Source organism: Elephas maximus, chromosome 16 (assembly GCF_024166365.1).
Source record: "Elephas maximus indicus isolate mEleMax1 chromosome 16, mEleMax1 primary haplotype, whole genome shotgun sequence".
Lineage (NCBI taxonomy): Eukaryota > Metazoa > Chordata > Mammalia > Proboscidea > Elephantidae > Elephas > Elephas maximus.
Window position 1 is genome coordinate 3,720,123 of NC_064834.1, and position 13,703 is coordinate 3,733,825.

The 13,703-nt window shown below is 39.6% G+C and overlaps 1 protein-coding gene and 1 non-coding gene across 2 annotated transcripts in view; both read left to right on the forward strand.

Annotated features, from left to right (window-relative positions):
- LOC126059318 (mitochondrial import inner membrane translocase subunit Tim23) overlaps positions 1-13,243 on the forward strand; it is a 29,599-nt gene extending 16,356 nt beyond the window's left edge. The window contains exons 5-7 of the mRNA XM_049854984.1: positions 1,915-1,973; positions 3,967-4,077; positions 12,106-13,243. Of these exons, the coding sequence (XP_049710941.1) occupies positions 1,915-1,973; positions 3,967-4,077; positions 12,106-12,221 (286 nt within the window). The 3' untranslated portion in view covers positions 12,222-13,243. The remainder of the gene's footprint in view (positions 1-1,914; positions 1,974-3,966; positions 4,078-12,105) is intronic.
- Positions 845-1,048, forward strand: LOC126060072 (small nucleolar RNA SNORA74). Its single transcript, XR_007513535.1, has one exon. It is a non-coding gene; the product is annotated as a small nucleolar RNA SNORA74 (small nucleolar RNA).
- Positions 13,244-13,703: the final 460 nt, after the last annotated feature.

The following is a 13,703-nucleotide window of genomic DNA, read 5'->3' on the forward strand; positions in this document are numbered from 1 at the left end:
CCATATCCTGGCTTGACCACCCCAGATCATTGGGTATTTTTATATTTATATTTCTAATATTTCTTGTCTATTACTCCAGTAAGTTTTTTTGAACTTTTTATGTTACAGACAGTTTTTAATATACACAACAGTAGACAGAAGAGTCTAATGAGCACCTATGAATCATCACCCATCCCCAACAGCCGTCACCTTGTGGCCAGTGTATCTCATCTACTACCATCTATATTATTGTGAAACAAACCCCCATTTCATGTCATCAAATTCTTAAATGTCTATTTGAAATCGAAGGTCTCCTAAAGCAGCTAACCTGCTCTGTTTCTTAATAACAGTTACTAAAGTATTTCAAGAAGACTGAATTGGCTGTCTTTTTTAAATCAAATCTTTTAAATCTTAATATACCATTTTTGTATAATTCTGATCTGCCAGCATGTAGTAGTGGAAAGATGAGGTTTAAGCTTCGAATCGTAGCTTTATCACTTACTGTTTTGTGACCTTGACCAAGATTTCTCTCATCTATGCGTTCAAGGGTTATTGAGAAGTGATAGAGAGTGAGAAGAAGGTGAGGGACTGCTAAATGGAGCTATGTTGCCAAATTGCATTCCAAAGAATTTTACCAGTTTGCAGGGCCACCAGCAATAAATACATTAATGAAAATTAAGAATTTTAAAAGCAGGTTACAAAAGAAGAAACAATGTGCTGAAAAGAAAATATATTAATAAACATGTAACATTAGAAACAACGTACTTCTTCCAGATACACTTTTTAACAAATACAAATTTCTGTCATGTTGGCGCTTCACATGAATTAGGAGTTTTTTACTCTTTGTTGTTATAGCTCCGTAATTTCCAGCAGTAGTCAGCTGTCCGGACAGACCCATTGCTGTGATGGTGTTACATTGCTGGGAGAAGAATTTCTTGTCTTCTTCATCTGGTTGCCTTTGTCACTGTTCTGGTGGCATCTGGCACTGGTGAGAGGCAGAACTGTGCTTCCTCGAGAGTGTGCTAAGCGTTGGCCTTGGCTGCTTAGTTCTAGTCTGGGAGCAGACACAGATTGTGTTTTCTCTGTGCATAGCAGTTGGATGGCTTTTACTTTCTCTTTGATGACTTCTGATTCTCTTTATAGGCTACTTTCATATTCTAAACTTTGACTCCACTTTATATTCTAAGTATATGCTTTATACTCCTCTCCCAAAAAGAAAATCAAGCTGGTTTGTCATAGTTATAATGACATTTCTTACATAGATCAATTTCTGTAAACTTGTTTATAAAATATCTTCTAGGCTGTCATTCACAGCCACTGTAAAAAATCTGCATATACCATGAAACCTGTGAGAGCCGAAACTCAACGAGACTGCCTTATTTTTCTGAGCCTCAGGAGTTTTTCGCCTTCAATAGGATGCAGTCTCAGCCTTCTTCTATTGCTCATTTTAGTGGAAAATATTTGAGTTTCTATCTCTGACAAGACTCCGCGTTACATAGGTTCCAGCTTTCGCAGGTTTTCCTATATTTAATAAGAAGACTTTTCCTCAGTTACTGCCCAAAATGGTGGAAATTTTAACCTAACCTTCATGTATATACAGTGTAAAAGCCATCTTTATTGAATTCCAAGAAGGTATTAAGATTCATTAAAAATTAAGGAAAATTTGGGGCTTGGGTTTTATATATTTTAAAAAGCTGCTGTTATGGTTTGGAAACCCCGGTGGCATGATGGTTAAGTGCTATGGCTGCTAACCAAAATGTCGGCAGTCCAAATCCACCAGGCGCTCCTTGGAAACTCTTTGGGGCAGTTCTACTCTGACCTATAGGGTTGCTATGAGTCGGAATCGACTCAGCGGCAACAAGTTTTATTATGGTTAAAAAATTCTTGAGAAATAATCATTCTAAATACAGGTTCTTCCTCTTTCTTCCCTGGTAGGATTTTGAATATGGTGACCAGGCAAGGGGCACTTTGGGCTAATACTCTAGGTTCTCTGGGTAAGTAGAGAGATGGCTTGATAATAAATTGTCAGTGGAAGGAAAGAACGTGTAAGTATCATAAACAATTTAAACAACCCAAATTCTGGTCCTAGGGTATGAAAAAATTGTTTCAGCCCACTCTGGTGACTAGTGTAGATGCTACTTAGGAAAAGACCGTGAGCTGCATAATGAGATAATTCCAGGTGCTAATGCCATACCAAAATCCATCAAGTCACTCCTGACCCACAGTGACCCTATAGGACAGAGTAGAACTGCGTCATAGGGTTTCTAAAGCTGTAAATCTTTATGTAAGTAGAGTGGCTGGTGGGTTCGAACCACCAACCTTTTGGTTAGAAACCGAGCACTTAACCGCTGTGTCACCAGCGCTCCTTTTTGCTGATACCATACCATACCTTTTTAATCTTTTTAAAAACTATATACCCTTCTATCCAAACACCAAATAAAATCATGTTTTCAGTAAAGGAAAGCCAGATAATTTAGGCCAAGGCAAAAGGGCTTTGTATGCTAGGAGAGGTTCAAGGTCCTGTAATGAGACGTGACTGAGTAATTGTTGTTTTCCTGATAGCCTGTTCATCAGTCTTTTTACAGAGTAGATTTCCCAGGCCTGATTGCTGGGTTGCAGTAGGTCCTTTGTAGATAATAAAAACATTTGCGGTTCCAGGCAAAGGAGTAATTGAGTTGTACTTAGTGCATAAGTCAGAACCCAGTGTTTTCATACCATGTTATTTCTTATGAATGATTGGCTCGGGCTCTTTCAACGACTGATGACTCACAATAGACCGATTTGTGGCTCTTAGGCCCTAAAAGCCGAGTGTTCTTTGTGAACTTCGTTGAAAGTCTGAAAATCTTTTAATTGGGACAGATTAAGTAAGAGGAAACTTAGACATCTCATTAAAAAGATAATAAGAGCCTCCATAGTGACTCTAAGACCCTACCCTTGTCACAGGATTTGGAAGCAGTACATTTTCACACCATAAAGCCAGATTTGCGTTTTGGGTCCTAATAGGTGGCTCCTGCCATATGCTGCCGACACCTGGCTTGCCCTTACTGCTTTGTTCCTTTTTGTTTTCTTGTTTCTTGTTCTGCCTGGGACTTTCCCAATTTTAGCACTGAAGGTTTAGCATCCCAAGAAACCACTTAGCCCTGGGCAGACCAGGATGGCTGGTTACCCCTGGGTGTTCCCCTTGTAGTATGATTACTCACAGTGTTCTGGTCACGTTCAGCATCAGTTAAATAAGTTGAAACAAGTTGAGCTTTTACAGAAGTACAAAAACATCACTACAGGAATGGTAAGGCTGAGCTTGGTGTAATTTGTCAGGGGGTCAGATTGGCTACAATTGCGAGGAAAGGTTTACTGCATTCATTGCTGATAAGAATCTTTAGAGATGCTAGGAGAAGAGGGTGGTTTGGGGGACAATCCTATTAAAACTTAAATAGTACTAGTGTTACAATTTTTAAGTATATGAGAACCAAACCTTATATTTTTAAAAATAATGTTTATAATGTATAAATTATATTTATAATAAGTATAAAGTTTTTAACCCAAAGTACAGCCATTTTGGGTAAAATGTAAGTGAAAATTAAAAATATTCTTTCTGAAACTCCCCAGTGGTACTTTCCAGTAATAGCTACTATTAATGTTCCTTCCAGATTCATTCTAGACATTTATGTTCCATAGCCAGAGTCATGTACACGTGCATGTACAAGTCCAACCTACCTTAGTGAATTTAGCGCTTCCTGTTTTGGTTTGGTTTGGTTTTTAAGTGAGCGTATAGTATTCCATTATATGGAAACCCCTTTCAGCATCGATCCCTTCTTCATGGGAGTTTTATTTATTGCCAGGTTTTTGCTCTCACAGCATTCCAGTGATCATTCCTTATGTATCTTTGGATTTTTATAAATGAATATCTGTAGGGTAAACTCGTCTGAATGATTGCCCTGCTGACTTTTCATCACTGTTCGTGACTGATGCGTTCCGTTTCCCTGATAGCTTTGCTCTATAGTGCGTTTGGTGTCGTCATTGAGAAAACGCGAGGTGCAGAAGACGACCTGAACACGATAGGCGCGGGCACCATGACAGGCATGTTGTATAAGTGTACAGGTAGGTACTGCTGGGTGGAGAGCTGCCGTTTACTACACAGGGAGTGTGCTTTTACCCATAGTTCTCAAAGGAAACTTTGTGAGCATAGTATAATCTGGTGTTCTCTGAAAGCACGTGTGGTTTTGTGACTTAAAAAGACATAAAATTCTTTTCTATACTTTTTGGTTCCTTTTTTTTTTTACTTGATTAACGTGATTTATTATTTTTTTTTAAACATTACCTCAGCCTTTGAGACCAGCGTATTAAACTATTATAAGACATAGACAAAGCCAAAGGCCAGGAACAGCTCCCGTTCGGTCAGTTGACTGGAGCCTGTTATTCTTGTGAGAACATTACTCCACCAGGAAGGGAACGTCTGTGGCTGTCATGGACACAGCTGGTACAAGGGTCAGGTAGTTCTGTGTGTAAGTGCTTACCAGTGTGGAAGGAGATGTCCAAATAAATGCCTGATGGTAATTTTTTAATTTGTTGATAGATCTTTGTTCACTTTTCCTTAATTTCTATCAAAGTAATCCGTGTATGTAATTTTGAAAGTCAGATTAATACTAGAGGATTTTAGTGACCCACAGTAGTCTGGTAGAGTCACCATCCACACCCTTGCTCCTAGTTCCCAGAGGCAGCAGCTTTACCTTTTTGCTGTTTATCTTATCTTCATGTTTCTAAATAGCCTGCTTGCTATTTCTGAATTTCTTAATTGTCTATTGACTTTAAATACTGGGAAAACTATGTTAAGTGCTGTAAGAGTTGCACAAAAATGTACTTATAGGGCAAGGAAAGTCACTTGTTGTATATGGGTTATCTTATTTACAAGTCTGTGAGATGAATAGAGGTCATCCGTGTCTTATAGATAAAGAAACAAATTCAGGCAAGGTCACTAGAAGGCTTGTTTTCTGCTTCATTGTTTAGTCTCTGTGTTTTGTTGGATTGTGAAAGCAGTACATGTCAGTTAGCAACTGGCTGTTCCGGGTGTCTCTCACCACTGCCTTACTTGCAGTCCCAGTTCTTCCAGGCATGACTAGGCTCACGAGTGGGGAGTGTCCCAGATCCCTTTGAGATTCTTATGGAACTTTAAAGGGTTTATAAATCCTGAATTAACGTCTCCTGGGTTAGACTCTATTCATAAGAAGGATGGAAGTTTAACTGTCTGGAAGTTTAACATTTTAAAGCTTATGATGAAATGAAAATGTCAGTATTTAGAAGGTGAAAATAAGTCCAGAAAAACCTGTTGCTGTCAAGTCAATTCTGACTCGTGGCAACCCTATAGGACAGAGTAGAACTGCCCCGCGGAGTTTCCCGGGAGCGCCTGGTGGATTTAAACTGCCGACGTTTTGGTTAGCAGACATAGCTCTTAACTACTGTGCCACCAAGGTTTCCGATCAAAGTCCAGTTAAGCCAGATTCTGTACAGCGGCCTTCAAGGTTCTGTGTTCTATATGACTTGTTCCCTTGTGGCCTTTCTGATTCCAGATTCCGCTCCTCCTCCCATTGCCTTTGCACGCCACTTCCGTGCCTTTGTTCTTGCCGTTACCTTTTCCTAGAACAGTCGTAGACATCAACCGTGCATGCTCCCTGGTCTGTCTGTCTGTCTTTGTTCTATCTTCTTTTTGTTCAGATATAACCTCTTGCTTGAGGCAGTTCTTAAACACATACGTACAGGTTTGCACGTATTGCTTCCCTGTAGGATGCCAAATTGCCCTTCAAAGTACTTGCTTATCTCTGCCAAGATTAAGTGTTATCTATCATCACTTTTTTTAAGCTGGTTGGTGAAAAATGTTATCTTAATGTTTTGTATTGCATTTCTCTGGCCATTAGTGAGATGAAGCAACTTCAGTTGTTTGGTGGCCATTTGTATTTCTTCCCCAAAGTGCTTTGTAATACCCTTTGTCCAGTTGTTGGTTTACCTGATTTGCCTATAGTTACATAAATTTTTACTTCCTGAAAGAACATTGATGCCAGTAATAGAAACAAAGAAGTCATCAAAAAAAAAATCAAACCTGTTTCTGTCCAGCCAATTCCGACTCATAGCAACCCTGTAGGACAGAGAACTGCTCCCATAGGGTTTCGAAGGAGCGGTTGGTGGATTCAAACTGCCTCCCTTTTGATTAACAGCTGTAGCTCTTATCCACTCTGCCACCAGCGCTCCAAAGAAGTCATCAAAACATTCTTTATGGTGTGTGAAGTTTAATAGTGAGGGTCTGGCATTCTGTTTAGATATTGATAAATAGAACCTTGTAACAATAACTGGTGATAAGTGTTTAATTTGGAGAATGAGATTTGTATATAGGGTCACTATGTGTCGTTATCAACTCAGTGGCAATGGGTTTGGGTTTTCGTGTTTCGTTACCTTACTTTTATAGGCCTACTTTATCACGAAGGCGTAGAATTAACAGCTGGCATCTTTTTCAGGGGAGTCGGGGTTGGAGGGTTACATATAACTCTGTTTCTGAAGCCTTGTTTCCTGGAGATGTGTGACCAGGCTTCTTAAGATTCTGGATGATAGTAAAGCTAAAAATATTCTGGTAGGATTTGGTCATTACTAAATGGATTCTTGTATGCCACAGGGAATCTAACAATGGCATTTGTTAGCCTCTGAAGAATAATTTACATGACTTATTAAATACAAGCATTAGACCTGAACTAAAATCCCGTCATCAGAGTTCTTTTTAAATTTAACCTCTTTCTGGCCTGACATGACAGCTAATCTTCTCGTGTGTTTTTCCTCATGATTTTTCTACTAAACTAGTTCTGTGCTTGTAGGTGGAGTCATACTGCTTTTACTCTAAGCGCTCTTCCTTTTTTGTTGTCTCTATTTTTGAAGAGTAAATTGGTGACTGGAAACATTTTTGAGAGGAATTAGCCATTCCCTAACTGTAAGCTTCTTAACAGTTTATGTTGTTAGGTGCTGTCGAATTGATTTCAGCCCCTAGTAACCCCATGTGGAGAGTAGACCTGTCCCATTGAGTTTTCTAGGCTGTAATCTTTACACGAGCAGATTGCCAGGTCTTCCTCCCTTGGAGCAGCTAGTGGGTTTGTATTGCCAGCCTTTCGATGAGCAGCTGAGTGCTTAACCATTGTACCACCAGGGCTCCTTTGGTTCATGTTGACTCCGTATTAAAACTATCATCTAATTAAAGTTTTGAATTCTTTTGTCCAGCCCTGAAGACTTTCAATGTGGACGTATTTTTAAGTGTTTAAGAAGGTTTTTCTGTCTATGCCAAGGTGAAATTTTCATAGCCGTAAAAGGTATTTAACTCTCCTCTTTTACCGGGAGCTCTGCTCCTGGGACATGTGCTGCAGGCAGCATTGTGAGCTCTTAAAAACAAAATTCCAAAGGCAGTGGATCTGTTTCAATACAGAAAAGCCTGTCACTCTTAAATTACAATTTTTTTCAGGAAAACTTGGATTTTATAACCCTCTGGAGACTTCTCTCTTAGGGAGTAAAAATGCTACCTGGTAACAGTATTTGTGATGGGTGCATTACTTAAACACAGGACTCAGGTGTCTAATGCATAATACAGCAATCAGGTGAGTAAAGCTAGCTTTCCGAGCATGATTTTGAAAGGTGTATAGTTAAGCAGTGGTTTATATATATATATATATATATATATATATATATATATATATATATAGTTAAACAGAACAGTTAAAAGGTTAAAAAATCTAATTTAAAAAAGACTTGAATTGCTGTCACTGGCTGTGTGACTTTTTGAAAAAGATCGTAATACTATGCCCATCTGTAAATGGGATGTGATGGTTATCATCACAGGATTGTGACGAGTTTTAAGTGAAATAAGGTACATAAAGGCCTTACTGCTGGGCATATAACCATAGCTCATTTGAATGTTAATTCTTCTTCCACATCAGAGAATTTGGTATTTGATCTTTACCCAGGCTATTTTGATCCAACTCTTAGAGCTTTGATTCTTCTTTCAAACTTGAACGGTGTTTGGTAGCCGTCTCTCTGTAGGTAAGGCTCTTCCTGTAGAGCAGGGCTCTCTGCAAACTCTTCCTGCCAGTCACCTCTCTGCTTACTGCCTGAAGGTTAAGAATGTTTTTCACATTTTTTAAATAGTTTAAGTATCTACATACTAGCCTTTGGCCCTCAAAGCCTAAAATATTTACTCCTTGGCCTTTGGGTAAAAGAAAAAGATTTGCCAAACCCTGTTCTAAAAAGTATAACCCATAAACAAGGCACATAATTTTGTGTCCTAGGCCTCATTTTATCTTTATAAGAGGTTGTATTTGCCCTGTCTCTGTGGAAGAGTTGTGTAAGGATCCAAAAGATAGAAGATAAAACAAACAGGAATCTCATGTTTGTTTCGCTTTATAGAGACTGACCATTGGCCTCATTTGGTGACTGTGTCCAAAGCAAGTTTATTTGCTGATGTCCTTCCTGTGCTTAGTTGGACAGAAGTTGTTTAAGTATAGAATTCCTAAAGCAGAGGCTCTTAAACTTATTAACAAATCAAACAGTTGAGAAACCCTGAAATTAGTGAGAAGAGTTAAATCATGGCTGATACGTGATAAAAGTCTACCTTTGAATTATGGCTATGTGACAAGTAAAGCAAACACTGTATATGTCTGTTCTTGGATAACTTTTTTCCAGCCTTTAAAGAAGTAACTTCAGTAGTCAGTACTAAACACGTTTCATTCAGTGATCAGAAAGTAGAAAGCTTTTGGGGGAATAAATTTTGCTAAAGGATCATTTGGTGTGCCGCTGATGTCCCAAGAATCTTACAGCCTTACCGTTTGCATCTTTATTGTTTCCCCCTAGTGCCTGGGCCAGAGAGGATGCCACAGGACGCTGTTACTTGATAACTGAGAACTCATGTGAAAATTCTTCCAACTGGAAGAAAGGGCTTGCAGCTCTTTCCAAACCAGTAGGCAGACGTGAGCCCTTTCCACCTGTAATGGGCTAGAGGTCCAGGGGAGTTAGTCTGAGGTTGAATGTTCAGTCCCTGGAAATAGTGCCTGCAAAATTACTGCGCTTTGAATTACCTGCCCGCCATTGTTTCTCTGCTAACAAAGAGCAGTGAGGGTGCCCTAGTTTTTTGCTTTGTTTTGCGTTTATTCAGAAGGGAGTTATTACATTTTGGTTAACCTTTTGAAAAAACCTGTTAAAGTCAGAGTTTAGGTCTAATAACTGAGCCGTGTTGGTGCCATCTTAGATACTTTAGTGATGTTTATTCTCCTGTGCCTCTTAAGAGTTTATTTTTCCTGTTTTTGGAATTTGGGCTCATTATAGTTCACTTTCTGCTCCTGTAGCTTTTTACTGACTTGTTTGTCAAAGATTGGAAGTTGAGTCTTACTAAACTGAACAGGTTGTTTTAAGTTAGCAGGTTAAATGTATATTATTTTCCAACTTTTTAAAATTTTCAACCAAATTCTAGTGCCCTGCCTACAGTCTAGATATGGTAGGATGATAGAAAGAAATGGTGTGCATTTCAAGGAGAAATCTCCCATTTAGTTTAATCAATAAGTTTGTTTTAATGTTTCTGATCCCTACACCACGTATTTGACAGCTGTTGATAAATGACGTCTGCAGTTTTTCTTTGGGTGTGTTTAAGAGAGATAATTATGTCACTTCACAGCCGAAGCCAGAGAAGAACCAAAGCAGGCTAGCTATCAGAAGTCTTCCACCTAGAAAGATTCCTGGAAGGAGTGGCCCTTTAATCTATCCGCTGCAGACATCTGGTGGGACATTCAGTGCAGAAGGAAGTGTTCTAATTCAGCAGAGTCAGTGAATTGACTGACGCAGAGCTAAAGGGCCTCGCGTTAGCACTGGGACCACAGCTCCACTCCATCTTTGCCTGACACACGACTTGGGACAGATACTCCCAGTTATGAAGTCGACCTGGATGTTATGATCCTTACTTGTTTATGGAGATGGTAGAGAACATAGGAATTTTTTTAAAAGCTGTTTTGGGCACCCTTGTTCCTGCGGGGTTTTTTCTTAACCTTGCCTTCTCTTCACATAAAGTTTACAAGACTGACAATCTGTAACCACAAGCAGTTGGGGCATTTTCTGTTCTGAGAACTTTATTCGCAGCTTCCTTTTTTTTTGTTAGATTTGGGTCTATTTCAAATAACTGGTTGTTTTTGTTTCTGCATTTCACCAAATGTCTGTTGCTAATGTGTTCTTGCACATGAAAAATTGCTCTTTTGTTGTCAAGCAGTAGTTCCAAGTCTACTCTTTGAATTTTTTTTCAACTAGTGTGATGATGCTTAGTGGCCATTAGTTGTGGATTGTCTCACACGTCAGTGAGGGAGGGGGAGGTCAGTGCTGCTTCAGCACCCAGCTCAGCTTGATTGTAGCCTTCATGTCCCCCCTGCTTCTTGGCTCTTCAGAGTTGATACATGATGGGCCTATTTGGAGTGAGTTCAGAGGCTGTTGTTCACTGTTTCCAAATAGGCTGTCACCTTGTTTACATTACAGCCTTAAATCTATTCAGAGTGCCAGTCAAGCTCTACAGCTACAGTCATGCATCACTTAAAGATGTTTTAGCGTATCTGAAAGTGTTTCACATATTTTATGTATTACACCATTATACGTCTGGCAACACCATCGCTTTGTACACCGGAGATAGGAGATGCACGTGTTGCCTGCAGGAAGCTGCTCTGTTTACTACGTCCCGTCCTCCAGTCGCAATTTCTGAACTTACAGGACCACGAGCATATATGCGAATGGATGGTATGCAGCACATGCCTGTGTATGGCTGCTTGAGACTCCAGTAATTACAAGCACATGATCTTGTAAAACTGCCGAAAGAACAGGTCAAATTGAGAGAAATCGAGAAATCATTAATGCTGATGATCTTAGATACAAATTATTTCTGAAATTAAAAGTGAAAAAACAAGATCGTGCAAAGAGTTAGGAATAGGAGGAAATGGAACATGTGGCTAGTTGTCTCCGTGAGCAACTACCTCCTTTGCCATGAGACCAGCACTGCTTGGTGCCCAGCTACCATTACTGAACATTCTACAGAAGAATGCTGATCAAAGGGGGAAAACCACAGAATAGAATTTCAAATTCTCGTGGTATCCAGACTTCCTGGAGACACTGAGCCCGGATGAACACCAAAACTATTGCCCTGAGATAACGAGATAATCATTAAATGTTAAACCAAAAATACCCGTATGTCTTCTTTAAACCAAACGTTGTTGTTGGGTGCCGTTAGGGTGGTTGGTTCCCACTAGGAGACGATGAGTGATAGTAGAACTGTCCCATAGGGTTTTCTTGGTTGTAATCTTTACAGAGCAGATCACCAGGTCTTTCTCCCACAGAGCTGCTGGGTGGGTTTGAACTGCCAATCTTTCAGTTAGTAGCGGAGCACTTAACCATTACGCCACCAGGGGTCCTTAAACCAAACAATGGTTAAGTGAAAGGCCAGCAGTTCAAATCCACCAGCCACTCCACGGGAGAAATAACCTGGCAGTCTGCTTCTGAAAAGATGACAGCCTAGCCAACGCTGTGGGGCAGTTGGGCTCTGTACCTCAGGACCGCTGGGAGCCAGACTTGAGTCCGCAGCAGCTAACAGCACAACAGGAGAGAATGTCTGTCTGGAGCATTGCGCTCTTTTAAAGAACTAAAAAAAAAAAACTAGAGGGGATCAAATTGACTCCAGCTTCCGATAAGGTTAGATAGGAAGCTTGGGGGCAGTGGGTTTATGTTAATAGGGGAGGGGCAATTCAGAAAAGGAAGGTGAGAATGGTTGTGCGACTTGAATACGGTCACTTTTGCCGAATTATACATGTAGAAGTTGTTGGTATATGTTCTGCCATATACATTTTCAACAAAAAAAAAGTGAATATGAAAATATAGAGTAATTAAACAACTGATTTTGGGAATTTGTTTCCTGGACTTCTAGTACAACTTTGTTTTATTTATTAAAGTGTGTTTGGGATGAAATATTTCTAAAGATGAATGGCATCTCTCGATTTTGACTTTGTTTAATCTTTTCGTGCTAGGATACTATGGAATACAAGGCTGTCTCATTTTTTTTTTTTCCTTTCTTTCTTTCTCTCCCAGGTGGTCTTCGGGGGGTAGCACGTGGTGGCCTAGCAGGACTAACACTGACCAGCCTCTACGCACTATATAACAACTGGGAGCACATGAAAGGCTCCTGGATCCAACAGTCACTCTGAAGACTTTGCCAACATGTGGATGGAGGACACTTAGTAGTCAGCCAAACCAATTTATAAGTCTGGAGGTGGTCTCTCTTCTACCTGCAGTTAGTTTAAAAAGTTGGAGATTGTTTTTGCTGTGATGAAGATCACTGATGGTTACCAGGACTGGCAGTCTAGCCATTTGTGAGTTGGAGCCAAACTTCTTTGAAGGCTCCCTGAGTACTATGGTTCTCTTCTCCTTTGGAGACCTTGCACACATTTCTCCTTGAACTGGAAAACCACTTACTCCCAGAATTCAGGTCATGTTTATCAGCAAGTTTGATTCAGTGATCCTAATGTTATCCTGTATTCCCAATAAAGGGTGAAAACAGAACCGGAGTCATAACTCCAACATAAATACAGTGGCTGTCTCCATTTATAAGCATTCCCTGGACATTACTCTTGGCACTGTTTCTGTCCCAGCAGGTCTAAAACATGTTTTCATGTTTGTGTTGAAATGAAGGACTACCGTTGGCATTAAAAGGTAGGATAAGACTTTTCCCAAGGTTATTTCAGGTTAACCATTCTACAGTTAGAGTTGTGCGTTAGCATAAATCTAACAGTCGTGCTTAAATCTGCATGCATTAACTCATCTCCTTAATGGGGATAATTAGAAAAAGACAAAATAGATAAGAGCTAGAAGCTTCTCAAGGAAGCCTTGGGAAGGCTAAACAAAGGACAAATTACCTTCTCATCTAGAAAATGAAGTTAATCAGATATAACTGGACTGCAGGTTACACGTATACGTAATACTACACTGGTGGCTATTAGGACTGGAAAAAGCAAACTAGGACCTTTTGGATATATCTGGGAGGGGGAATCAGGCAGAAAGGCACTCAGCAATCAGCTGAAGTCCCCTATTTAAAGATATATACACACACCCATACATAGACATATGTGTGGTTTTAACATGTTTTATCTGCAACAGAACAGATTCAAAATTAAAAGGGATGGATGTAAAGAGTTTACAGGGAAAAAAGATTGAAAATTAAAGTTGTTAATGTGACTTATTTGCTAATTTAAGATTCATAAAATACATTTTATTTTAGTAAATATAAAAACAATTTGTATGTATTCAAGTCATTTCTCAGTTATGCTCCTAACCAAAGGTTATCGCATTTTTAAAATGTGCTAGCATGCTATGTGACAAGGTAGTTTTACAAATACACGCAACAACTATGGCTGTTAGGATTTTCATGGAGAGAGGTATTAAGATGCATCAGTGCAAGAGAATGTTTTACACGTTAGCACAGTAACTCATCTAAGTTTAGGAACACACAGCTGTGTTACACCTCAAAAAAGAAAACTCTACAAACTAGTTTCCTGCAACCTGTGATGTGGGATAGGCTCCTTAAGTTGTTTTTACCCCACACCTTTGTAACTCTAGCTCTAAATGGTATCTGGGGGACTAAAGGACACATGAGGCTCTCTTCAGCTGTGGTCAAAGAACTCTAGTGAAGC